Consider the following 23,742-nt stretch of genomic DNA (forward strand, 5'->3'; position numbering starts at 1 on the left):
AACCCACGGGCTCAGGCAATCCACTCACCTCAGCCTCCCAAAGTGCTGGGATTACAGGCTGAGCCACCGAGCCCGGCCAAACTTCTTGAAAGTATATTGTACATGTAATCTTCACTTCCTCATCTTCCCATCCACTTCTCAAGCCACTGTACTTTGACCTCTGCTCCCATCATTCCACTGAAACTGCACTTGCAAAGGTCACCAACAACTTCCTTGTTTCTAAATCCAGAGGATTCTTTTAGACTTATTTTACTTGATTAGTCATCGGCCTTCGTCACTTTCCTCCTGTGGCTTCTGAAACACTATTTCTACTACTGATTTTCTTACCATTTTGGACAGTTTATCTCAATTACTTTTGCAGGTTCATCCTCCTTTGCTAGACCCTCAAACTCAGAAGCTTCTCAGGTCTCTGTCCTAGGCCCTCTTCTCTTCTTACTTTATACATACTCCTTGGGTAAACTCAACAAATCTACTGGTTTGGTTGGCATCTATAAGACTCTACAGACTCCAATATTCTTACTTCCAGTGTAGACTTCTGTTGTGAACTCCAGTCAGGCAATGTTCAACTGCCTCCAGGACACATCTGCTTGGATGTGCCATTGGGATGTCAAACTTGCCATGCCTAGAACTGACCCCCTCCTAAAAACTGTGCATTCTCTCCTTCCTATTTGCCCAAAGTAGGAATCTACAAGTCTTTTGTTTCTCCTTCTTCTCATACACCCAGTCAGTCACCATGCCCAGTTCTTTCTAGGTATAAGCTTCTAAGGAATCCTCCTCTCCATTTCAGCTGCCACCCCATGCTTTATGCCACCATAATCCTCTCCCACTATTGAAACAATTCCTATTTGGTCTTCCTCCTTCTCCCAATCCCCATTCCATTCCTTGCACAGATTTTTCTAAGACATAAATCTGATTGTGACTCCCTGCTTAAATCCCTGCAATGACTTCCTACTGTCCTCAGTATAAAATCTAGACCCATAGCTCTGATCCTCAGCAAGATCTACCTATAATGGCAAAGCTAAGCTTGGCATCAAAGACTCTCCAGGATCTAACTGTTTTTTCAAGGTTTTTCTCACATTAGCCTCTCCTCTGGCTAGAAGATGCCTCATGAAATTTCTGACACTCGCCCCTCACTTTTCTCTCTTTGAGCTCCTGCAAGGAGTCTTTTTCCCTCCCTATCTCCACAATTTGAAAGGTCCAGCTCAAGAGTGAGTCCCACTGCCCTATGTGCCCTGTCTCTCTGATTCTAGGCTCCTAAAATCCTTACTTTTCTGTGGTATTTATCCTCCGTACAGAATTAGAGCATGGTTTTTCTCCCTCTCCTATTAAGACATGGAATTTAGAGCCAAAAGCTTGATCCTCATTAGAGCCCAAGGAAGCTTACTTATTCCAGTCTTAGGCATACAATAAGCAAATGCGTGATAAATGCGTGGGTAAATGCAAGAAGGATGTATTTCCCAATCCCTCGGTGTTCCCCACGAACAGGGCATTCTCTAAAGTCACCAACTGAAGACAGCCTCCCACCTACCCATTCAACCAGAATACGCCTCAACCCCACTAGGTGGAAGGTGGGTCGGCATGCGCCCCCTAGGCCGTTTTGTACGGTTTTCTACCTCCAGCCCTCGGAGCTGCGGCTGGTAGAAGATGACAGAAGTAGCTAGACGATGCAAGTCAAAGAGCACTGCTTTCCGCCGCGTAGGGTGAGACTCGGTTCGGACGAGAGACCCTCCCCATTTCCAGTCTACAGCAACTCTCCTGCTCTCACCTACACAGGAGAGTGGGGACTCTTTCTGACCGGCGTCCCGGCTGACCAATACCTGATTCTGATCAAGAGTGTTAGCCAATGGCTGAGGGCCAGGAACAGGGAGAGGCGGGGCATGGTTGCTAGGGCAGAGCTAGTGGGGTGCGGCGAGAGGCTATGAGGGCGACTCGGTGGTTGCTAGGGCGGGAGGTCACAGAGCGCGGCTCCGGGATTGGGCAGTGTCGGGGGAGGTGTGTGGTGATTGGGCGGTACCCAGGAGGCGGCCGGCTGAGGCCCGGGTGCGCAAGCGGGAGTTCCGGCGGGAGGCCCGTGCTGAGGGCCAGCGCCTTCACCATGGCCTCGGCTGAGCTGGACTACACCATCGAGATCCCGGATCAGCCCTGCTGGAGCCAGAGTATGGAATGAGGGTTGGGTCCAGTCGTGGGGAGGTGACCTCGTGAGTCTGTGGGTTGCGAGCGCAGCTGTAGCTCCGCCCTTCGCGCGGCCCCGCCCCCCTGTTCCCGCCCCTTCGTAGGGTGTCTCAGGTCCTAGACTTTGTGGGACTCAAAGAGCCCCGCCCCTTTCAAGCCCCGCCCTCAGAACGCTCCTCCTCTCCGAGCCCCGCCCCTTCCTGCGTAAGTTGCTACTTTGGGTCCTTTTTTTCGGGTCTTTCCCGTTTAGGGGGTCTCAGGTCAGTCCCCTCGTTTCTCTTCTCGTAGGTGAAGACTGCCGAGATCAGTGTCCCTTCGATTTCTTTGTTTGGGATCGCGCATCCCACGTCTAACTGCTCTTCGGCGGGGGGGGGCTACAGGTACCACCGATTATTTTCCCCAGGGGGTCGGGGGTCCTCACAGAAGCCCGGGACTCAGAACCCTCAGTCCTCCCTCTCCACTCTTCTTGGCAGTGGTTAACAGTGCCGTCGGGTAGAACTCGGTTGAAATCCTGACTCCTCCCTTTATTAGCTAGATGACTTTTGGTAAGCTACCTTTTCTGAACTTGTTTCCTTCCTCATAGGGTTTTGGGGACACAGCTGAGATTCGTTGTGTAAAGGAACCGGCATAGTGTCTGGTATGGAGTGAGTTCATTAATTGGCATTTAGGATCAGCATTGTTTCTTCCTCTGCAGTCATATCATTAAAGAAAGATGTGTGGGAGGCTTCACAAAATTAGGAAGCTTTAAAGCAGGCCTGCGTCCATGACAGTTGTGAATAGGTTTGGGAGCCCGGAGAGTGAAAAAGTTTAGCCTCATGGTGAATTATGTTAGAGGGGCCTTGAAGTACAGGTCAGCCTGAGGCCAGCATGTCTCTCACCTGCATTACTCCAGCATTGCCTTCACGCCTCACCTCCGTCTCACTGCCTGCAGCCCAGCCTCTTATATTGCTACCACAGTGATCTTCCTAATACAGAGGTTTGATCTTGATCACTGCTCTGCATAAAACCCTTCAGTGGCTCCTTATTGCCCTCAGCATAAATCAAGTCTGGATTTCTTAGCATGGTGTTCAAAGTCCTTCATAATTTAGCAGCCCCTGCTTACCTCTTTGCTCACTATGTCCTTCCACCGTTGAATTTGAATTTTATGTTCTGGTAACCCCAAACAACTTGTGATTCTCCACACACTTCTTCTCTGCCTTTGCTCCTTCTGTTTCCTCTGTCTGGAATGCCCTTTCCCCTCTGCTGCCCACACTGCCCCCTCATTTGTCCAGCTCATCGTTGAAGACTTAGCTCAGATGTAGCCTCCTTCAGCCTTCTCAGACTTTTTCTATAGCATCTCCTGTTCCTTGGTTGGAGTCTAGGAGGAGAGGGCGGCCCTTAGGCGTCTATAGAACAGATGACTCCAGACCAACTGTTGTTCCCTAGAGCTGGATCTGTTGGCTGAGGGTTCTAGGGTCTATAGATGTAAAAATACTTCTGACCGGGCGTGGTGGCTCAAGCTTGTAATCCCAGCACTTTGGGAGGCCAAGGCAAGAGAATTGCCTGAGGCCGCGGGTTCATGACCAGCCTGGGCAACATGGTGAGACCTTGCCTCTACAGTAAATAAAAAAACTAGTCAGGCATGGTAGTGCATGCCTGTAGTTCCAGCTACTTGGAAGGCTGAGGTGGAAGGATCGCCAGAACCCAGCAGGTCAACGCTGGGATGGCTGTGAGCATGCCACTGCACTCCAGCCTGGGTGATGTAGCGACTCCAATTAAAAAAAAATATTTCTGACAAGTTTTGGCATCAGCAAAAGATGAGGTCAGTTAATATTACTGCCTTTGGAGAGCCTTCAGCTGCAAAGGGCTGGAGCTGCCTTCTGCATAGCCAGGCAGGCAGAAGTTCTCTCTCAGCTCAGGAGGGCAACCTGGCAGTCTTGGTTCACATTTCAGCTTCATCTCTTATTAGCTCTACGTCTTTGGCAAGTTATTGAACCTCCCTGAGCCTCAGATTCCTCCACTGTGGAACAGGAATAATAATAGTGCCCACCTCATGGGATTGTGAGGGTTAACAAGATGGTGACTGGTGTGTGTGCTTGGCATGGAGCAGGTGCTGTCAGTGCATTTCCTCCCCTGTGATTCCCTTCACTGCTTCATGAGGTGGGTCTTAGAGTTGGACGAAATCTCAGGGGGCCATTGTGTCCTGCATCCCTCTGTTAGCATGAGGGCATTTCCATTGTTGGCAGACCCTTCCCTGTTGGGATGCTTCCACCCAAACATCCTGGCCTGTTGGAGACAATTGGGATTGTTAGAAAGCACTTCCCTTTTTTGGGCCACAGTAGACCTTCGTGTCATTTCCCCTCTCAGTTCAGCATTTGCTGTGTCCTGGCCATGGGTTAGTTGCTGGCGCCTCAGAAGTGACTCACGCACAGGCACCCTTCAGGGAGCTGAGGTTTTGGGGAGGGGATGTGGGTTTGTAAGCAACTGGTTTCAAAATGATGCGATAACTGCAGGGCTAGAGGGTTGTGGGTACAGCACAGAGCAAGTAATCTCTCTTCCTCTCTTCAAAAGGACAGCTTCATGCCGTCCTCAAATCCTCTTCTCCAAGGGAAAGACCTCCAAGGCTTTCTGTTGTTCCTCCTCCTGATTGCTTCTCCTCACTGGCTGGAGTTCACCATGCTCTTCCCTGTTACAGTGCCTGCCTCCAGAGCTGTGCTGGAGGTTGGAGAACCCCTCAGAAGGAGGTCACGACACAGTGATCCCCTGAATCTATTTGCTTCCCATCTGTAGACAGCTCCCCCACAGACTGGCATGGCTCCACAGAGTGACCATCTTTTGGGGACCCAGAGGTCATCTCTCTTTTGTAATTACTGTAAAAATGGTGAAGAAGTACGTAGGACAGTCATATTTGGTTTCTGACATTACTTTTCTTCCATATTTGATAATCAAAACCACAGAGCCCAGCACTGCTGAGAGCCGGCAGAGAGGCAAGCAGCTAATATTGACACGTTTGTTAGCTGGAAGGCAGCTGCAGATCTGGGGTCATTCAGAGCCCTGGGGCTTGTAGCTCAGGCTGGGAAGTCTAGGATCTTCCTGCTGGGAATCCCACCAGCTAGTACCTGTGGCTGCCCATGCCAAGGGTTGTCTGTCCTGGCCTTTGCTGAAGCCAGTCCTTTGACCTAGAATCTGCCATTCCCCTCCTTTTTCCAGAGTAGCAATCCCCTTATCCTCCTAATACTCAGCTCCTATTTCATTCTTTTGGGAAGGTTCTTTCCTGTGGCTTCCATGGAATTGTATTACCCTGTTTCTGTGATGCTTGTGATGGTTTTACTCACTGTTGCCGGAGCCTGGTAGGGATGAGGTGCCAAGTTAGCTGAATGGAATCATTTGGCAGCACTGTGGACCCAAGCCAGAGCTGCTCTGATATTCCAAGCCCAGGCTGTGCTACCCCTCTTTCAATCCAGAGAATGGTCAGCCAAGTCCCATCAGATCTCCTCTGTGCCAGCAGCCTTCTTAAAGGCACCACGTTTACTCTCATGTTCAGTAAATGTTAAAAAAATTAATTCAGGCTGAGTGGGGTGACTCATGCCTGTAATCCCAGCACTTTGGGAGGCTGAGGCAAGAGGATTGCCAGAATCCAGGGGCAACTTGTCTCTACAAAGAATAATAATAATTAAAAAAAAGTAGCTGGGCATGGTGGTGCATGCCCATGGTTCCAGCTACTTGGAAGGCTGAGGTGGAAGGATCACCTGAGCCCAACAGGCTGAGGTTGTCATACCATGAGCGTGCCACTGCACTCCACCCTGGGTGACAGTGAGACTCCTACTAAAATAATAATAATAATAATAATTCATAGAATCAATGGGGCCCAGGTATGGTAGCTGTAATCCCAGCACTTTGGGAGAAGGAAGTAAGAAGATTGCCTAAGGCTAGGAGTTTGAGACTAGCCTGGGCAGCATAGCGAGACCTTATCTCTACAAAAAAAAAAAAAAAAAAGTCAAAAAGAGAAAATAAGACAGGTATGGTGGCATGTGTCTATAGTTCCAGCTACTTGGGAGGCTGAAGTGGAAGGATTGCCTGAGCCTAGGAGGTTGAGACTGTGGTGAGCTGTAATCAAGTCATTGCATTCCAGCTGGGGCAACAAATTGAGACCCCCCCCCCAACTTAAAAAAAAAAAAAAAGAATCAGTGGAGTTGGGTCTCTGGGCCTGGGATGAGGATTTTGCTCTTAGTGTACACAGAAGTCCTTAAGGGCATCACAGAGAGAGGAAGTGAGGAGTTTTAGTTCCCCAGACTTGATTGTGAACCTGACTTGATTGTGAACCCACTCTTTTGCTAGCCACTGGCCAGGTCAAAGAAATGTAGACATAGTCTTAACCCTCAGGAGGCTTTCACTGGCATCTGGGAAACGACACTGAAGGGTCTGAACCACCAAGGTGGGTCCTGTGGTGGGGGAGGTTTTCTGGAGAAGAACAGTTGAGGCTCAGTCTAAAGCTTCAGGAGGGCTGACAGATCCATGGTGAGCAGCAGAAAGTGAAGAAGTCAAGTCTGTGATCACACCCTGAATATGCCCAATTTCATCTGATCTTGGAAGCTAAGCAGGGTCAGGTCTGGCTAGTACTAGGATGGGAGAAAGGTACAGAAGTAAGGGCCCTGAGGGAGGGCTGCGAGTGGCTGTAGGGAACAGCAGCCTGGCAGGAGGCTAGTGTGCTTTTGGGAGTAGAGAATGAGATGAAAACCTTAAGAGCTGTCATGCCAGACAGGCCTCAAAGACCCAGGTGAAGAGTTAGTAGGGACTTGATCCCTATCTGGTCTGTAGGGACCCAAAGTCCTTTTAAAATTTTTGAACAGAGAAGTTTCATTTATTCTTTGAATCACGATTACTTCTCTTTCAACCATTAATAAAAACCCTTTCTAAGTGTCTGCTCTCTGCCGGGTGCCGTACTAGACCCTGGATTTGAGATCCATACCTGATGTACCCCTTGCAGGCCTCCTTTTCTCTGAGTGTCTGTTGTATTTATGCTGTTAACATGTCCACATGCCAGGCCTGCCAGGAGCTCCTTTCATTATTATTATTATTATTATTTGAGTTAGAGTCTCACTCGGTTGCCCAGACTGGAGTGCAGTGGCTGCTCCCAGCCACTGCAGCCTCGACCTGCTGGGCTCCAGCGATCCTTCCACTTCAGCCTTCCAAGTAGCCTGAACTACAGGCGCGCGCTACCACGCCCGGCTAGTTTTTGATTTATTGTAGAGATGAGGTCTCGCCAAGTTCCCCGGGCTCAGGCTATCCACTCACCTCGGCCTCCCAAAGCGCTGGGATTACAGGCTGAGCCACGGAGCCTGGCCTCCTTTCATTATTGAAATCTTCACAATCACCTTGTGAAGTAGGGAGTATTCTTAATCCTGTTTTACAGATGAAGAACAGATACTTGGGGGGAGGTGAATTATCTTGCCCAAAGTAATTCCAGATTTCATCTTGAGAGACGTATTTCAAAGCTTGTGCATGTAAAAAATTTGATTGCCATTAGGAAGATCTGTCCTGAATATGGTGCCATTTCTAGGAAACAATTAGGGACATGCACAAAGAAAGGAGTGTCCATTAAAGTATTTTTATAACAGCAAAAAATTGGAAACAACAGCATGTCCAATAATGGGAGATTGGTCATCATAAATTATGAAACATTCTACAGCCTCTCTGAAGCCACTAAAAATAATGGTGTAGAAATATATAAACTGACAGGAAAAGATGTTCACAATATATTGCTAAACGGAAGAAAGCAGATTACAAACAGTATGATTCCAATTTTATTAGATATTCATTTTCTACTTTTTCTTCAGTGAGCCTGCATTACTTGTGAAGTAATAATTTCGATTTATTGAACTTATTCCTTGTGCTAGGTACCTTGCTATGCCCTCCGTAGTCATTATCTTATTTCGTCTTTTGTATTATTATTCCCATTTCACAGATAAGGAAATTGATGCTTAGAGAACTTGCTTAAGATGTATGTCATAGTCAAGGGCAGAGGCAGAGATTTTAACCCAGATATAACTTTATACAGTATATTGTGCTCTTAGATACAATGCTACTCTACTGTGTTGTTATTTCAAAAAGTAAATTTAAAATGTAGTAATTTGGTTTAAATATAAGAACTGCAAGACTCTAGAAAGTATTTCTGGGGAACAGAAAAAATTGAGAATTCTTCTATTATTTACATTTAAAAAGAAAACATAGGCTCTTTGTATCTTGATTCTGACTTGCAAATAGAAAAGCATGCATGGTACTGCAGACCCTTATGCCTTGTCAGCCCTTTCCTTTGTCTTCCCCATTTGCCCCTGGGATATACACAATCTAATTTATGCTTTAGCTATATGACTTGAACTATTGTACAACATATGTATTTGTAATTCTCGTATTCTCCATGTCAGTGTTATTTGTTGAGAAATTCTAGAAGGCAGGGAGGCTGTGAGATTAAATTGTTTTGTGGGGTGCTCAAGAAGTGCTAGGGTTGAAAAGGATATTTCCACAGTGCAGGGGACTTCTGAGCATCCATGATCTCTGTGACTTCTCAACTGCTTTTGACTCTGCTGGACCATCTCCCTGTTGTTGTTGTTGTTTGAAATAACATTTTAATTCTCATGGCAAAAGTGATGCATATTGATTATAGAGAATAGATTTTAAAAATCATGAAAAAGAAATTGCCTCTAATCCCAGAAATAATTGCTGTTAATATTTGATGTATTATGCTATGCATAAAAATATATGTGCATGTGTTGAGAAGGGTATTCTGTTGTGATACTGTTTTACAACTTGTTTTTTCACTTAATGTATTACTGTGATTTTAAAAATTCTTAGCGTTATTGAGATATAATTCACATGCCATAAAATTCACCCTTTTAAGATGTACAATTCATTGATTTTTAGTATATTCACGGAATTGTAAGACTTCCACTGCTATCTAATTCCAAAACATTTCATCACTTCAAAAAGATGCCCTGGACCTTTACTAGTAGCTCCCCATTTCCTTCTCGCCCCCAGCCCTTGGCAAATACTAATATACTTTCTGTTTCTATGGATTTGCCTATTCGTGATACTTTATACAGCTGGAATCATACAATATGTGACCTTTGTGTCTGACTTCTTTCACTTAGCTTGATGTTTTAAAGGTTTATCCGTGTTGTAGCACGTATTAATACTTCATTCCTTTTAACGACTGAATAGTATTTCATTATATGGATGTATCACATTTTGTTTATCCATTCACAGATGATAGGATTTTTTCCCATCTTTTGGCTATTGTGACTGCTATGAACATTCATGTGCAGGCTTTGGTGTTGGACATATATTTTCAGTTCTCTTGGGCATATACCCTGGAATCGCATTTCTAGGTCATATGGTAGCTCTCTGCATAAGTTTTTTGAGGCCTGGCCACACTGTTTTCCAAAGTGACTGCACCATGTTCCATTTCCACCAGCAGTGTATGAATGAGGGTCCTTATTTTTCCACATCCTCACTAGTGCTTATTGTTATCTGACTTTTTTATTATAACCATCCTTGTAGGTATAAAGTAGTGTCTCATAGTGGTTTGGATTTTAATTTCCCTGATAACTATGATGTTGAACATCTTTTCATATATTTATTGGCCATTTGTGTATCTTTTTTGGAGAAATGTCTATTCAGGTCCTTTGCCTGTTTTTTGAATTGGGTTTATTTTTCGTTGTTGAGTTTTAGGAGTTCTCTATATATTCTGGATATTCCTTATCAGATATATTATTTGTAAAACGTTTCTCCGTTCTGTAGGGGTTTTCACATTTTTTGGATTGTGTCCTTTGAGGTACAAAAGTTTTTAATTTTGATGAAGTCTCAATTTTACTGTTTTGTTTGTTTGTTTGTTCCTTATATTGTTGATGTCTTATCTAAGAAACTGTTGCCTAATCCAAAGTCACAAAGATTTACTCCCATGTTCTCATCTAAGAGTTTTATAGTTTTAGCTCTTTTTTTTTTTTTTTTTGAGTTGGAGTCTCACTCGGTCGCCCAGACTGGCGTGCAGTGGCCGCTCCTGGCCACCGCAGCCTCGACCTGCTGGGCGCCGGTGATCCTTCCGCCTCAGCCTTCCGAGTAGCCGGAATTACAGGCGTGCGCTACCACGCCCGGCTGATTTTTTGATTTATTGTAGAGATGAGGTCTCGCTGCCCAGGCGGGTCTCGAACCCGCGGGCTCAGGCAATCCACTCACCTCAGCCTCCCAAAGGCGCGGGATTACAGGCTGAGCCACCGAGCCCGGCTTGCTCTTTTTTTTTTTCAAGTTGGAGTCTCACTCTGTTGCCCAGGCTGGAGTGCAGTGGCACGCTTATGGCCACCACAGCTTTCGACCTGCTGGGCTCAGGTGAAAGTAGCTGGAACTACAGGCGCGTGCTACCACACCTGGCTAATTTTTTTGATTTATTTTAGAGACGAGGGCTCACCAAGTTGCCTAGGCTGGTCTTGAACCCCTGGGCTCAGGCAATCCTCTTACCTCTACCTCCCAAAGTGTTGGGATTACAGGCTTGAGCCACCTTGCCCAGCCTTAGTTTTAGCTCTTACATTTATATCTGTGACCTGCTTAATGTGTTATTAAATATTTCTATAGGATTCAACATTTTTGTTTCTTAGAAGTGGAATTACTAAGTCAAAGGCTGCATGTTTTTTAGACTTTTGATGCGTGTTCCAAAGCTTTTGTGACTCTGTCTTCTTCTGTCACTTCCCTCCCTTTCCCTGCCTGTCTCCATTATCCTGGTTAGGCCTTCACCATCTCTTGCTTTGCATGTTACACTAGCCTCCTACCTGTTCCTAATGAGCACTATCAAAGCGTAGTGGCATGGTGGTGGTGGGTGCTGTGACAGTACATCCAGTCTGATGATTTGGGGAGGGAGTGAGGAGAAAGGGCTGGGGTGGGCTTCAATGAGGGCTTCCTGGAAGTGAGCAGTGAGCTGAATCTGTAGGTGGAGTGGGCATTAGCAAAGCAGGAACATGGAGAATCAGCACCCTGGGCTGGGGAAGAGAGCACGTGCAAGTTCCTGGAGATGGAGACAGTATAGTATGGTGGTCCAAAGATGGATGCTGGCTCTGCTGCTTCCTGGCTGTGTGTTCTTGGGAGAGAGAGGCTTAATGCCTCTGTGTTTTAGTTTTCTCATCTGCAAAATGGGGATAGTAATAGTAACTAACTCCTAGGATGGTTGCACATCCAAAGGATGTGTTGAGGTTCTGGCCGGGGAGGAGCAGGTAGATGAGATCATTGTTGGGTCTGCTGACGTACAAGAGGCAGCCGTGTGTACAGGTGTGGAGCTGAGGTAATAGAGATTTGGTCAAGACCAGAGGCTTGGGTTTTGTTACAGGAGGCTGGCTAGGGTCATGAATATAAGCTGGTCTTTAGAGTCAGAACACCTGGGTTTGGATTTTACCTTCACTACTTATTAGTCTTGTCACCTTGAGGAGGTTACTTACTGTTTGTGTGCCTTAGTTTTTCATCTGTAAAATGAGAATAATCAGAGTTAAACTCATAAAGGTTTTGTGAACATTACATGAGCTGATACGTAAAGTAGTTAGGATAGTGCCTGACACACAGTGCTGTGTGTGTTAGCTATTTTTGCCCATAGAGGTTTGTAGTGGTTTGGAAACAAGGTGTATTTGATTGCCTGCCCAGCGTCCTGGAATAGAGGACTTGGGATAGACTAGGAGATTGAGCCAGTGGCCAAAGTTTTCAGTGCCTCTAGGTCAGCTACTAGAGGCCTGGAGATGTCAGCAGCAGGAGAGGGAGGGTGATATGGCCAGTGAGAACAGAGGAGGGGTTTGCAAGTAAGGGAGAGGAATCATGATCCAGGTGTGGCAATAATAGTAGCCATAGAAGTTACTTTTATTACTCTGGAAAGGGCAATGGGGAACAAGAAGAATGCTAGCTCTTTCTCCTTCACTTTGTAACCATGTGTTCATTCGTTCAGCACATATCTACTAAATGCTATTGAGTGGGCCAGCTATGGTGCTGGCCATTGGGGATGTGGCAATAAATACAACAGACCCAGTTTCTTGCCTTTGTGGGGCCTGCTCATTAAGGTGAGAGAAACAGTTGCTAAACAAATAATTTTGTAAGTCATCGATCAATACGTATTGGATTGTGCCACTCCCCAGCTTTGGCATCTTCAGGTGCTCTCTACTGAATGGAATAAAATCCTAACTCCTAAGCATGGCATACAGGCCCTGCAGGATCCAGTCCTACCCTTGGCAGCTCTTCCTTCACCTAGGGTTCTAGCCCCCCAGGACTCCTTGCTGTGCCCCAAACTGACTGTGACATCTCCACAGCCCCCTGCCCCTGCTAATGCCCTCTCTGTCCATCTGGCGTGCTCCCAAGGCCACTGCAGCAAACGTGTGTTCCTTTGGGAACCCTTTCCCAATCACCATCACTCTCTCAGCCATGTTCCCAGAGCACCTTGGATTTTCCAGAATTATAGCACTTCATGGATTGAATCAGAAGGGGCAGTATAGCACCAGCGGGGAGGAAGTCATGACAAAACCCTGAGTTGGGAGTGAGCATGGAGCGTAGGCACTGCGAGGAGAGTGCATGAGGGGAGTGGGAGATGCCTACCGATAGGAAGAGTACCTTGGGGCTTGGTGGGGCTGCCTGGAGTGCCTGACTAGAGCACAGAGGGACCATCTCCTTTCCTTGAAGAATGTTACAGAAAGCTTGGGCACTGGAAGTGGGCAGCCTGTCCAGGGTTTCAGTATTCTGAAGGTTTCTTCATGAAGATGCATATCTGGGAAAGAGTCATTCTTGTCTGAGTTGGTGAGGCCAAGGGTGCCAGCAAAATGGAGTTATAAATCCCATCAGGGGGAGGAGGAACAGTTTAGAGGCCCAGCAAAAGCTATTTGCACCTCCTGCAATTGGGAATGCATCATCTCTGTTCTTGGGGGCTGACCTTGACATCCTTGTGGCCACCAGGGAATGTGACCTCCCTGGTTACCTTCTCTGTCTTTGAGATAAATCCCAAAGCCCTTTGTTGGTGTCTTGGTGATGGCACATGGGGGCAACCCTCTGGGCAGGGGGAGTGGAGTTTGTTCTCAGACAGCTGCACAGAGGTAAGGGAACCTCCATGGGGCAGGGTCTCAGAAATCCAGCTGCCCAAGCTCAGAGATGCAAAGGCAAGTTCAAACAATAGCGATTGATCCCCGTCCAGAGGCTGCCTCAGCCTGAGCCTCATGGGCAGAGTCATCCCCAGTGAGTTTGGGCTGGGCCCCACTGAGACCCAGACATGGCCTCTTCACCATAAAGGCCTGTATAGGTGAAGAGCCACCCTAGCAGGAGGCAGGGACACTAGGCTGAGAAAAGTGGTGAGACTATTTGGAGCAGCCTGTGTTAGACCAGAATCAGAAGCCAAGCCAGCATCAGTGGAGTCTGGGAGGGCTGGCAGATGTCAGCAAGGGACTGAGGCACTGGCAGCTTCTGCTCCAGGCTGAGTTGCAACTCAGCCTGGGATCCCCACTGGTGCAGGCAGTTAATCTCCGAGGGCCAGAATCGCCACTACTAGAGAGCAGGAACACTGAACTTTTCAATCACATTAATTTCCACAGGAAATTGTTGTCTTCCTTTTGTCCAAAGGTTAGTGATTTATATTTACCATCCTCTTAACTAGCTTTGAAATTTACTGTTGCCAGGTCACCACTGGCATCCATAAATTTCAGGGTGGCAGCTGAGCATAGCCAAGTGGCTTGGTCCTTGGAAGGGTACATGTGGCCCTTCTGGGAGGGCAGATAACTAGCTGCAGGCAGTCCTTGTACCAAAGTCCCCCTGAGGGGGTGGGCATTCACTTTGCTGGGGAAATGAAATGAGGTCTGTTTGACAAGGTTGCAGGGAAGCCTCTTCAACAGCCGCCATGGTGGTGGCAGCTGGCTTGTGCCTCTTAGCAGATCACCCAAGGGGACATGCTTCCAGCTGTAGATGGGGCAGCAGGCAGAAGGTGCTTGAGTAGTTTAGGGTGGGGAACAAGGACCAGAGTCCCAGCTCTGTACTTCCTAACTGTGTAACCTTAAGCAAGTAACTTAACCTCACTCTGCCTTAGTTTCCTTCTCTGTAGTACGAGTATACCTGCCTTATAATATTGTTACAAGGGTTAAACCTCAGTACATATAGACTGTTATTATTCTCTGGCAGGACTGTGTGAGTGTTTTAACATGGGCCAGAGACAGTCAGCCTCACATCCCTGCTTGCACAGTCTTACACATTTCCATCTAAGACCCTCTTCTTCCATCGGCTCATGGAATTAGAACAGGGGCTAGCTAGGTTTTTCTGTAAAGAGCCAGTAAATATTTTAGGCGTTGTGAGCCCCATGGTCTTGTTGTAACTACTCCTTTCTGCTGTCTTAGTGTGAAACTAGTGATAGGCATTAAGTAAATAATGAGTGTGGCAATGTTCTCATAAATCTTTACTTGTGAACACTCAAATCTGGATTTCATATAATTTTCGTGTGTCACAAAATATTATTCTATTGATTTTTTTAACCATTTAAAAATGTAAAACCATTTTAAGGCTGAGCATGGTGGCTCATCACCTTGTCTCTTAAAACACACATATGCGGGGGGCCAGCCCCTACAGAGAGATTTAGGGGATCCCTGGGAGGTGTGGCGGCGTCGGCAATTATTCTGGAGAAATAAAGAGAAAGAAGCGGGGGGGGGGGGCGGAGAAAGAGACTGGACTCTGTCTGTCTAGTACAGAAGCCATTTAATGGGACAAACCGTAATCCTTTTATCCCAAATTTTCACAGGTTAAATCACAAGACTTTCACGCGAACACAAAGCCAGGTGGATGAGGGGCGTCCCCCAACTACCAGGTGTTTCCTCAGGCATGAGGAAGGACAATCCCAATTAAATCACAAGACATTTACATGAACACAAAGCCAGGTGGATGAGGGGGACGATCCCAAAATTATCTCACTGTTCCTCATGCTTGGTTAATATTCCTCAAAAGCAATACTACAATTCTAACATCATAATCTAATAATCAATAACTTTTAAAACTTAGGCATACGCAATACCTAATGACTAACTTAAATCCTAATTCCTTTCTATTTTACGCTAATTCTACCTACACTATAGAAACTCTTAATTATAGCCCAAATCAGTTCCTAAAGAATGTGGCCCAGTCAAAAGATCAAGCTGGGCTGTTTCTAGGAACAATTGATTACAATCTCTTAACAAAATGGCTGTTCTAAAATCCTATATATCTATTTTTACTTCTATAAAAGTTTATAATTCCTAATTCTAATATGTAAAGCTGATCATCAGCAATAAAGCTTCTAAAAATAAAACCCAAATATAAACTGTAAGTTGTACTAAGGCCAAAACCACAATAGTAGAAAATGGGAACAATGAAATTTCTAAAGTTAGCTGTATTCTTATTAAACATCAAAATATCATGTTTGATCATGCTTGAACTAACATAATTCACTGATGTAGCATAACCTATTCTACAATACTTTCTATGAATAAAATAATTTCAATTTCTATAATAAGCAGAAAAACCCTACACTAACTGTAGCTAAAACCAGTTTAAAAGAATGCAGCCCAGTCCAAAGTAGCACTGGGCTCTTAGGAATGTGGCCCAGTCCAAAGTTCGTGCTGGGCCGTTTCTAGTAACTCTAGATAATCATCTATACCATCTAAAGCTGAAAACAGCTCTCCATATGTATATACTAATTCTACAAATATACTTTTAAATCTTGTAAAGAAGCTTGTACCATATTAAAGGCTCCCAAATGTGACCTGAGTTTGAACTGTGTTAAGTTTAAAGCCAAAACCGCAGTCTGTAAGAAATAAGAACAATGGACTCCTAAAGTAAGCCATGCCTGTCGTACTCTCAGAGCTTCATGTTTAGATCATCAAAGTTCCTTCTAATGAGATGTGCTAAATAGCAAAAAAGGAGGAGGGAATGGGCCAACAGCTCCTAAACACATCCTAGTGGTCTCAGGGTCCACAGTCCACCTTGCTTCCTAACGTTCAGGTGGGCCTCCATGGATGGCACACACACACACACACACACACACACACACACACACACACACATTTTAGCTTATAGGTCCTACAAAAATAGCACTGGACCTGATTTGGTCCCTGGGTTGCAGTTTGCTGACCCCTGGATCAGAAGGTGAAATGGCATTTAGAAAGTATTCACTTTTCTCACTTGGGCTGGCTTTGAGTTACTAAAGAAAGGTGTCCTTAGGTGGGTTTGTTCACTGATCTCACAGCACCTCCTGAGAATCCTGCAGAAAGGCAGCTGGAGCAGAACAGGGTGGAAGCCCTGTGGGAGCCTAGGGCACAGGGACAGGCAGGATGCCTGGACCTGGCACCTGTTGGTTCCCTGCCTGCAGCCAGAGTGGTGCTGGCCCTGGATTGGTCAGTCACCCTCACCCTCCACTCCAAATCTGGTGTTGACAGTCCACATCTGTTTTTCAGAGAACGGCCCCAGCCAAGATGGGAAAGAGGTGGAAACTCGACAGCCGGTAGTGATCCTCTTGGGCTGGGGTGGCTGCAGGGACAAGAACCTTGCCAAGTACAGTGCCATCTACCATAAAAGGGTGAGTACTGCAGACATGTGGACACCTGGGTTGCTTGGGCCCTGTCTTCTGTAGCTGCTTTGTGGGAGCTCTGTCTGGCTGCCCTTACTTCTGAGCTGCAGTGAAGGCTGACCACCTATGTGGCAGGCCTAGGAATGGCATTAAAAACAGCCTGTGAGGAAGACGATGGGGTCAAGAGGACTTTTGACAGGATTATTGCCCCTTTGCTGCCAGCTCTGTGGCCTGGTCTGGCCTCTTCAGTCTCCTGACCTACTTCCCCTTCTTTCTTCCCTGAATCTCATAGTGGACAGCCCAGCCTTGATGTGCACCCCTAGTTGCATAGTCAACCCAGGCTCAAGTCCCTTCTGGGCAGCAGGATCCTGGACAGGGTGTGCTGGGCATAGTTTTTACTCCCAGGACTCTCTCCTTTTCTGACTAGGTATGTCTCTGTCTTAGGACGACCATGGCACCTTTCACATTCCCTGATAGTAGAGCCTCTTGAAAGAGAGATTCATGCTTCTTCTTAGGCTGTACCAAACATTCGATGTAGAGGCTGAGTTCATTGGAGACAGCCTTGGGAGGGCCTGGTTATATTTTGAAAGCCACTGTCACATTTTTTTTTTGAGTTGGAGTCTCACTCTGTCACCCAGACCGGAGTGCAGTGGCATGCTCCCGGCCACCGCAGCCTCGACCTGCTGGGCTCCAGCGATCCTTCTGCCTCAGCCTTTCAAGTAACTGGAACTATAGGCATGCGCTACCACACCTGGCTATTTTTTGATTTATTGTAGAGATGAGGTCTCGCCAAGTTGCCCAGGTGGGTCTCAAACCCACGGGCTCAGGCAATCCACTCACCTCAGCCTCCCAAAGTGCTGGGATTACAGGCTGAGCCACTGAGCCCAGCTTGCTGTCACATTTTTAAAAAAAACTTTTTAAATTTTATTTTAAAGATGTGGGGTACAATTCAGGATTAGGTATATAAATGGTCATCGTACAGGTAAAGTATGGGCCTCTCTTTTGTCCCCACTTTGCCTGGTTTGAGATCAGGTACCCCTATTGATGTCATGTCCCCCTCCCCCACCCCGGCAGTATCCCGCTACTGCCAATCCCTTTCTTTTTTTTGTTTTTTTTGAGTTGGACTCTCACTCTGTCACCCAGGCTGGAGTGCACTGCAGCCTTGACCTGCTGGACTCAGGCAATCTTTCTACCTCAGCCTTCCAAGTAACTGGAACTACAGGCACGAGCTACCATGCCTGGCTAATTTTTTGATTTATTGTAGAGATGAGGTCTCCTCAAGTTGCCCAGGCTGGTCTTGAACCCGTGGGCTCAGGCAATCCTCTCACCTCTGCCTCCCAAAGTGCTGGGATTATAGGTGTGAGCCACCATGCCCAGTCTGCCAGTCCCCAGTATTATGGTAAATGTTCAGGGTCTGCCTATGAGTGAGAACATGTGATACTCTGTTCTTTGTTTCTGTGATAGACCACTGAGTATGATAGACTCTAAATCCATCCAGGTTGTTGTGAAGCCCATATGTTTGTCCTTCTTGATGGCTATGTAATATTCCATTGTGTATATGTACCACATCTTTGGCTGGCTCCTCCCTGCCCTCCAGAGCAGCCCTCTGCAGGGGAGGCAGTACAGACAGCTCCAGCTGCCAGCTGGAAGCCTGGAACTGAGGAGTAGGAGGCACCACCTGGGTGAAAGGCCAGCTGAGTCTCCTTCCCTCAGAGGTCCCTCTACTGACCCACATCTGTACCCTGTCCAAGGTGTGTGGTGGCCTGGGAAAGGGAGAGAGGCTAGGGAGAAAATGCAGTTCTCAGCTTGAAGCCTCCCCCCCAACCACCACAGCTGGTGCTCTGGTGCTGCCTTTTACAGACGGTCTCACTCTGCAAGCAGTTTCGGCTACTTCTGAATTCTACTCACTAGCCTAGGCTTGTTTGCCTGGCTTTTTTGTTAGACTAAGATGCTTGAGGGCAGGCAGAGGAATAGGAATAGTTGAGTGTGGCTAGAACAGAGAATGAAAGAGAGGGCAAGTGTTAAAGGGGAGGCTTGGAGGGAGTTCTCGTGGGATTTAAGTAGGAGTCTGGTGTTAGATTTGTGGGTCAGAGAGTCTGAACTCCTGGACTCAAGCAATCCTCTTGCCTCGGCCTCCCAAAGTGCTGGGATTGCAGATATAAGCCACTGCGCCCAGCCTCTATGGAAGGATCGCCTGAGCCCAGGAGGTTGAAGCTGTGGTGAGCCGTGATCGTGCCACTGAACTCTAGATTAGGGACAGAGTGAGAACTTCAATTCAGGGGAAAAAAAGAAAAAGAAAGAAAGTCTGGTACTGCACAGTGGTGAGGGATTGGAGGGGCTGGGACTGGAAGCCGGAAGTGAGTTTGGAGGGGGTTGCAGCAATCCAGAATAGAAGGTGGTCAGGACCTTGGGGCTGGGGTGCAAGTAGAGGGAAGATGATGGATTGAGGAGCTTGTCAGGAGGTAGATGGCAGTTTAATGAGAGATCTGGTATGGGCACAGGGGCAGGAAGGGGTCCAGGGTAATGCCAGGTTTCTGGCTATGGCATTTCTTAGATAGAGAGGGGCATGTTTTTTGAGACAAGAATACTAGAAGAGAATCATCAGGCGGTGGAGTAGATGAGATCCTCCCGGGAGTGTGTCGAGGGACAAAAGGGGCCTAGGACAGAGTCCTGGGGAAGCCAAACTTAAAGCAGTAGAAGATTAAGAGGGTCCTATGAAGAAAGGAAGAGTGGTCAAAGATGGAAAGAAAATCCAGGAGGGCGTGACAGAATCCAAGAAAGAGTCTTTGGGAAATGGGCCATTGTACAAGGAGAGAGTAAAGATGTTATCTGGCAGAAGGCACAAGGGAGAAAAGAAGAAGTAACATGCCAGGGAAGAGAGAGGGGCTGAGGTTGCAGGTTGCTGGAGGCGTATTCTTGAAAAGACTTTGCTCCCTCTACCCCCTGGTAGGGAAGACAGGATGAGCGTAGAGAAAAAGATTTATTTCCAATTCAGAACGCCAGTATTTTATTATTTAAAAGAAAATCACACCATTTTTATCACCTAGAAATGACCTCTATTTACACCTTAGTGTGTACCCTTCCAGCTTGTTTTCTGTATCTTCTATACCTAAATGGGATCAATTGAATATACAGTTTTGTATCCTACATTTTTCAGATCATGATCGCTACCTTTTTGGGTTAATAAAATTCCATCTCATCTAGTTTCCAGTCTATATTCAGATTCACTAATTGTCCCCAAAGTGTCCTTTACAGCTGATGTGCCCAAACCAGGATCCAATCTAGGATTGCAAATTGCATCTGGTTACTTTGTTCCTTAATCCTCTTTTAAAATCTAGAATGTCCCTTTTGTCATGATATTGACTTATTAAAAAGACTGAGCTTATTAAAAGACTGAGAAAAAGATAATATTTCTAAGAGTGTGTGATCCCAAATGCTGCCAGGAGAAAATTATGATGGAGACTGAAAGACCTCCATTGGATTTGACCATTTGATAGAATGTGGGTGGCCTTAAGTGACCTCCCTCATCAGAGTCTCAGCAGGGCCGCTTAGGTGATGGCAGAGCACCCCAGCTGACCATCCCTGTTTGGTTATGGGTCAATCAAGTACTGTGCCCACCTAATTTTCTCCTTGTCACTACTATCACCACTAATTACTGCTGCTGTTAGTTGAGAGGTTACTTTGTGCCAGATGCTGTTTGGTCACTTTGATACTTTTTCACCATAACCTTCTGTGTTGGGTGTTATTCCAATTTATAGATGGGAACCCAGAGTCAGAAAGAAGTAAACCACTCTTTGTCTATACTATTAATAAGTGGTGGTACCAGGAATTGAACCTAGACCTGTCTGACCCCAAAGCCTGCCCAACTCAGATTCCCCTGGCAAAGGATCCTTTGTCTCTGGAACAAAAAGATGAGAAGTGTTAGGACTTAGGCAGGGTGGCTTTTCTAACTGGCTTAGGAGGGGACTTGTTTGAAGATTTGGGAGCATACTTGGCCCAGGTAGTGAAGGGTACAGAAGCCAAGAGGAAGTTTGGGCCCAGATTTTAGAATTTGAGGAATAAGTGTGTTTATTATATTTGGAATTTCAGGGCAAATGAGAGGAGTGATCCCAGGCCTGGGAACCAGACACATTTGAGTGTCAGGTCCCTGAATTCAGAGAGTATGACTTTGCTCTCAGGGCCCTGAGGGGGAAGGTGACAGTGACCTGAGATGGAAGTGATGTGAGCTTGGCTCAGAAGTGGCCTCTGGTGGTCAAGGCTGGGGCCTGCAGGCTATCTCTTGGGGTTGGTCTCATGGGGGTACCAACTTGTGCCTGGGTAGTAGGAGCAGTGCAGAGCAGAGTTGCTGGGAACAGGGTATAGCCAAGCAGTGAGGCCTTACATGAACAAGGTATGGGGTGGGAGGGTGGGAATAGACAGATAGGGAGGGAACCAGAGTAGAAACTTCCTTCTAGTCAGCCCAGATGTCTCCAAAACATGCTGCAGGCTCCAGGCCTCAGACACCATCCCAGTGTAAGAGGGCTTGACCAGAGTAAAGCAGTTTGTCCAAACATGGGCCTCGAGTGTGCCTTCCACTCCCACTATGTCTGTGAGTAGTATCCAGTCCGAAGCAGGGCCTAGGGCTTTGCTGGACTCTGTGGGCCCTATAGAAGTTGGGGTTGCTGGGTTTCTCTGACCTTAGCCTGTTCCCACTACCTCCACCTCACCCGTGAGGACTGACCAGGCCTCTCTCCTCTCTCCAGGGCTGCATTGTAATCCGGTACACGGCCCCGTGGCACATGGTCTTCTTCTCCGAGTCCCTGGGCATCCCTTCACTTCGTGTTTTGGCTCAGAAGCTGCTTGAGCTGCTCTTTGATTATGAGATTGAGAAGGAGCCCCTGCTCTTCCACGTCTTCAGCAATGCTGGTGTCATGGTGTACCGCTATGTGCTGGAGCTCCTGCAAACCCATCGGCGCTTTTGCCACCTGCGTGTGGTGGGCACCGTCTTTGACAGCGGTCCTGGAGATAGCAACCTAGTAGGGGCTCTGCGGGCCCTGGCAGTCATCCTAGAGCATCGACCTGCTGTGCTGCGCTTGTTGCTCCTGGTGGCTTTTGCCCTGGTGGCAGTCCTGTTCCACATCCTGCTTGCTCCACTCACAGCCCTGTTCCACACCCACTTCTATGACAGGCTGCAGGATGCAGGCTCTCGCTGGCCTGAGCTCTACCTCTACTCAAAAGCCGACGAGGTCGTCCTAGCCAGAGATGTGGAACGCATGGTGGAGGCACGCCTGGCACACCAGGTCCTGGTGCGCTCTGTGGACTTTGTGTCATCTGCACATGTCAGCCACCTCCGTGACTACCCTACTTACTACACAAGCCTCTGTGTCAACTTCATGCGCAACTGTGTGCAGTGCTAAGGTCCTTTCTCCAGCTCACCTGACACCTCCCCACAACCTAAATCTGTAGGGCTCTCCTCTGGTTCAACTCCTATAGTCCTTTGGGACTTTGTGACCCTCTAAATAGAAAATTCCTGTGTGACTCTTTTTGGAGGGACTGCTGGTGGTCTGCTTACCCCAGGATCCTAAGGGGCGGGATTGCCTGGGCAGTGTCTCTGGAGGAGACTTGCAGTAGGTTGTGTTTGGATAAGCGCAACAGTCAGGCTGCTGATTCCTGTGGCATTTAGGCTGTAAAGATTAACAAAGAGCGGGGAAGGGTTTGTGGATGAACCCAGAGTTGATTTTTTTTTAATTGGGGTAACAACACTAAACATGAGATCTACTCTCTTAACAAAATTTTAAGTGTATAATACACTTAACCATAGGCACAGTGTTGCACAGCAGATCTGTAGAACTGAATCATCATGCATTGTGCATCATCTAGAACTCAGTTATCTTGCATTACCGGAGTTGAGTTTTGATTCCTCGAATGGAAGGTAAGCTTTATGGGGTGATGCCAGAGGGTGCCTCTGGGTCTGGGGGTAAGGCCTGACTGGGGATGGGGACTGTGATCCCTGCTCCGGAAGGGCAGAACCCCACAGTGTAAAGCACTATCCCCGTGGATTCTGCTCATTCAGGCCTCTCTGACCTCATTGCCCATAAGTCTGAGGTAGAAGTCAGGTGAACCACTGAGGATATGGGCTTAGGGGCCTGCCTGGCTCTACCACACTGCTAGGAAGCCAGTGGATCCAAGAGAGTCGCAAACTTAAAGCTGCAAGATGGAGTGGAGAAAGGTAGGCCGCAGTGCTCTAACAGGACCTGGAACAAGCTGACTGTGGGCCCTAAAGACCAGAACCAGGGTAAGGGAATTTTGGGCTGAACAACCAACTCCTTTATCTCCTTGGAGGGAGGGAGACCCGTTGGATACTCTACAGGCAGGAGAGGTGGCTCTAGCCTTACAGTTCTGTACCATCTATCATTCTTTAAGTCACTGCTGCACGATGCTGGCTCATAGTTAGTATTCAATAAATATTTGTTGATTGAATGAACTTACTGTGGTAGTCAAGGGGCTTGGGGGGCAGGCATGGACTTTGAAAGTTTGGGCTGTGAAGGAGATGGCTAGGAAAGCTCTGGGTGGAAGCTGACCCCTGATGTTCTCAGAGATGATGGACTTTGTGTCCCCAGGGTCTGTCTGCACCCCATCAGCCCTCTGGGAGTCCCCACTATCGTGGTAGAGATTCCTGTGCTGTGTGGCTGCATTCCCAGCCATGGCCAACAGGTGGCAGTGCCGCATGTGCCATGAGACAAATCAAGGCTTCCACGGCAGGGCAGTGGCGGTGGAATGCCCTCACTCTGGGTTAATGCGCCCTATTAGAGAGCATATGGTCGCCAGGGTGGGGGTAACCAGCCATTAAGGACCCACTGAGTCCAAGGCAGGAGAGGGGAGTAGAGACATAAAAGAAGCCAGGCTGCCAGGAACTGGGCATTTAAGAGCCTCCTCTTCACCTCTCCGTGGCCCCCATCTCCTACCCACTCATCCAAACTTGCTTGTCCCAAACCCTCTGCCATCACTGGGGTTGTTCCTACTCG

General features: G+C 47.3%; 2 protein-coding genes across 6 annotated transcripts in view; one reads left to right on the forward strand and one right to left on the reverse strand.

Moving 5' to 3' along the window:
- Positions 1–1,726, reverse strand: part of CUNH1orf228 (chromosome unknown C1orf228 homolog) — a 54,977-nt gene extending 53,251 nt beyond the window's left edge. Inside the window, exon 1 of the mRNA XM_021717419.1 lies at positions 1,614–1,726. The gene's annotated coding sequence lies outside the window, so the exon portion shown is untranslated. The remainder of the gene's footprint in view (positions 1–1,613) is intronic.
- A 152-nt stretch (positions 1,727–1,878) lies between these two features.
- Positions 1,879–23,201, forward strand: TMEM53 (transmembrane protein 53). 5 transcript variants are annotated; one of them, XM_008067661.2, is made up of 3 exons: positions 1,879–2,156; positions 16,626–16,747; positions 21,481–23,201. In XM_008067661.2, the coding sequence occupies exons 1-3, from the start codon at positions 1,919–1,921 to the stop codon at positions 22,132–22,134; spliced, it is 1,014 nt and encodes a 337-aa protein (XP_008065852.2). In that variant the 5' UTR covers positions 1,879–1,918; the 3' UTR covers positions 22,135–23,201. The 5 variants fall into 5 exon arrangements, with proteins under 5 accessions (XP_008065852.2, XP_021573085.1, XP_021573086.1 ...); XM_021717410.1 differs by having other exon boundaries at positions 21,571–23,201; XM_021717411.1 differs by having other exon boundaries at positions 21,574–23,201.
- The last annotated feature ends 541 nt before the right edge of the window (positions 23,202–23,742 follow it).

Source organism: Carlito syrichta, unplaced genomic scaffold (assembly GCF_000164805.1).
Source record: "Carlito syrichta isolate Samal-C Ts95f unplaced genomic scaffold, Tarsius_syrichta-2.0.1 Scaffold309730, whole genome shotgun sequence".
NCBI lineage: Eukaryota > Metazoa > Chordata > Mammalia > Primates > Tarsiidae > Carlito > Carlito syrichta.

Excerpts from the sequence above, each read along its gene's own strand:
- TMEM53 (XM_008067661.2), top strand. The coding sequence starts at position 1,919 with ATGAGGGCGACTCGGTGGTTGCTAGGGCGGGAGGTCACAGAGCGCGGC. Across the intron at positions 2,157-16,625 it reads TCAGCCCTGCTGGAGCCAGA|AGAACGGCCCCAGCCAAGAT; the intron begins GTATGGAATGAG and ends TCTGTTTTTCAG. Across the intron at positions 16,748-21,480 it reads GTGCCATCTACCATAAAAGG|GGCTGCATTGTAATCCGGTA; the intron begins GTGAGTACTGCA and ends TCCTCTCTCCAG.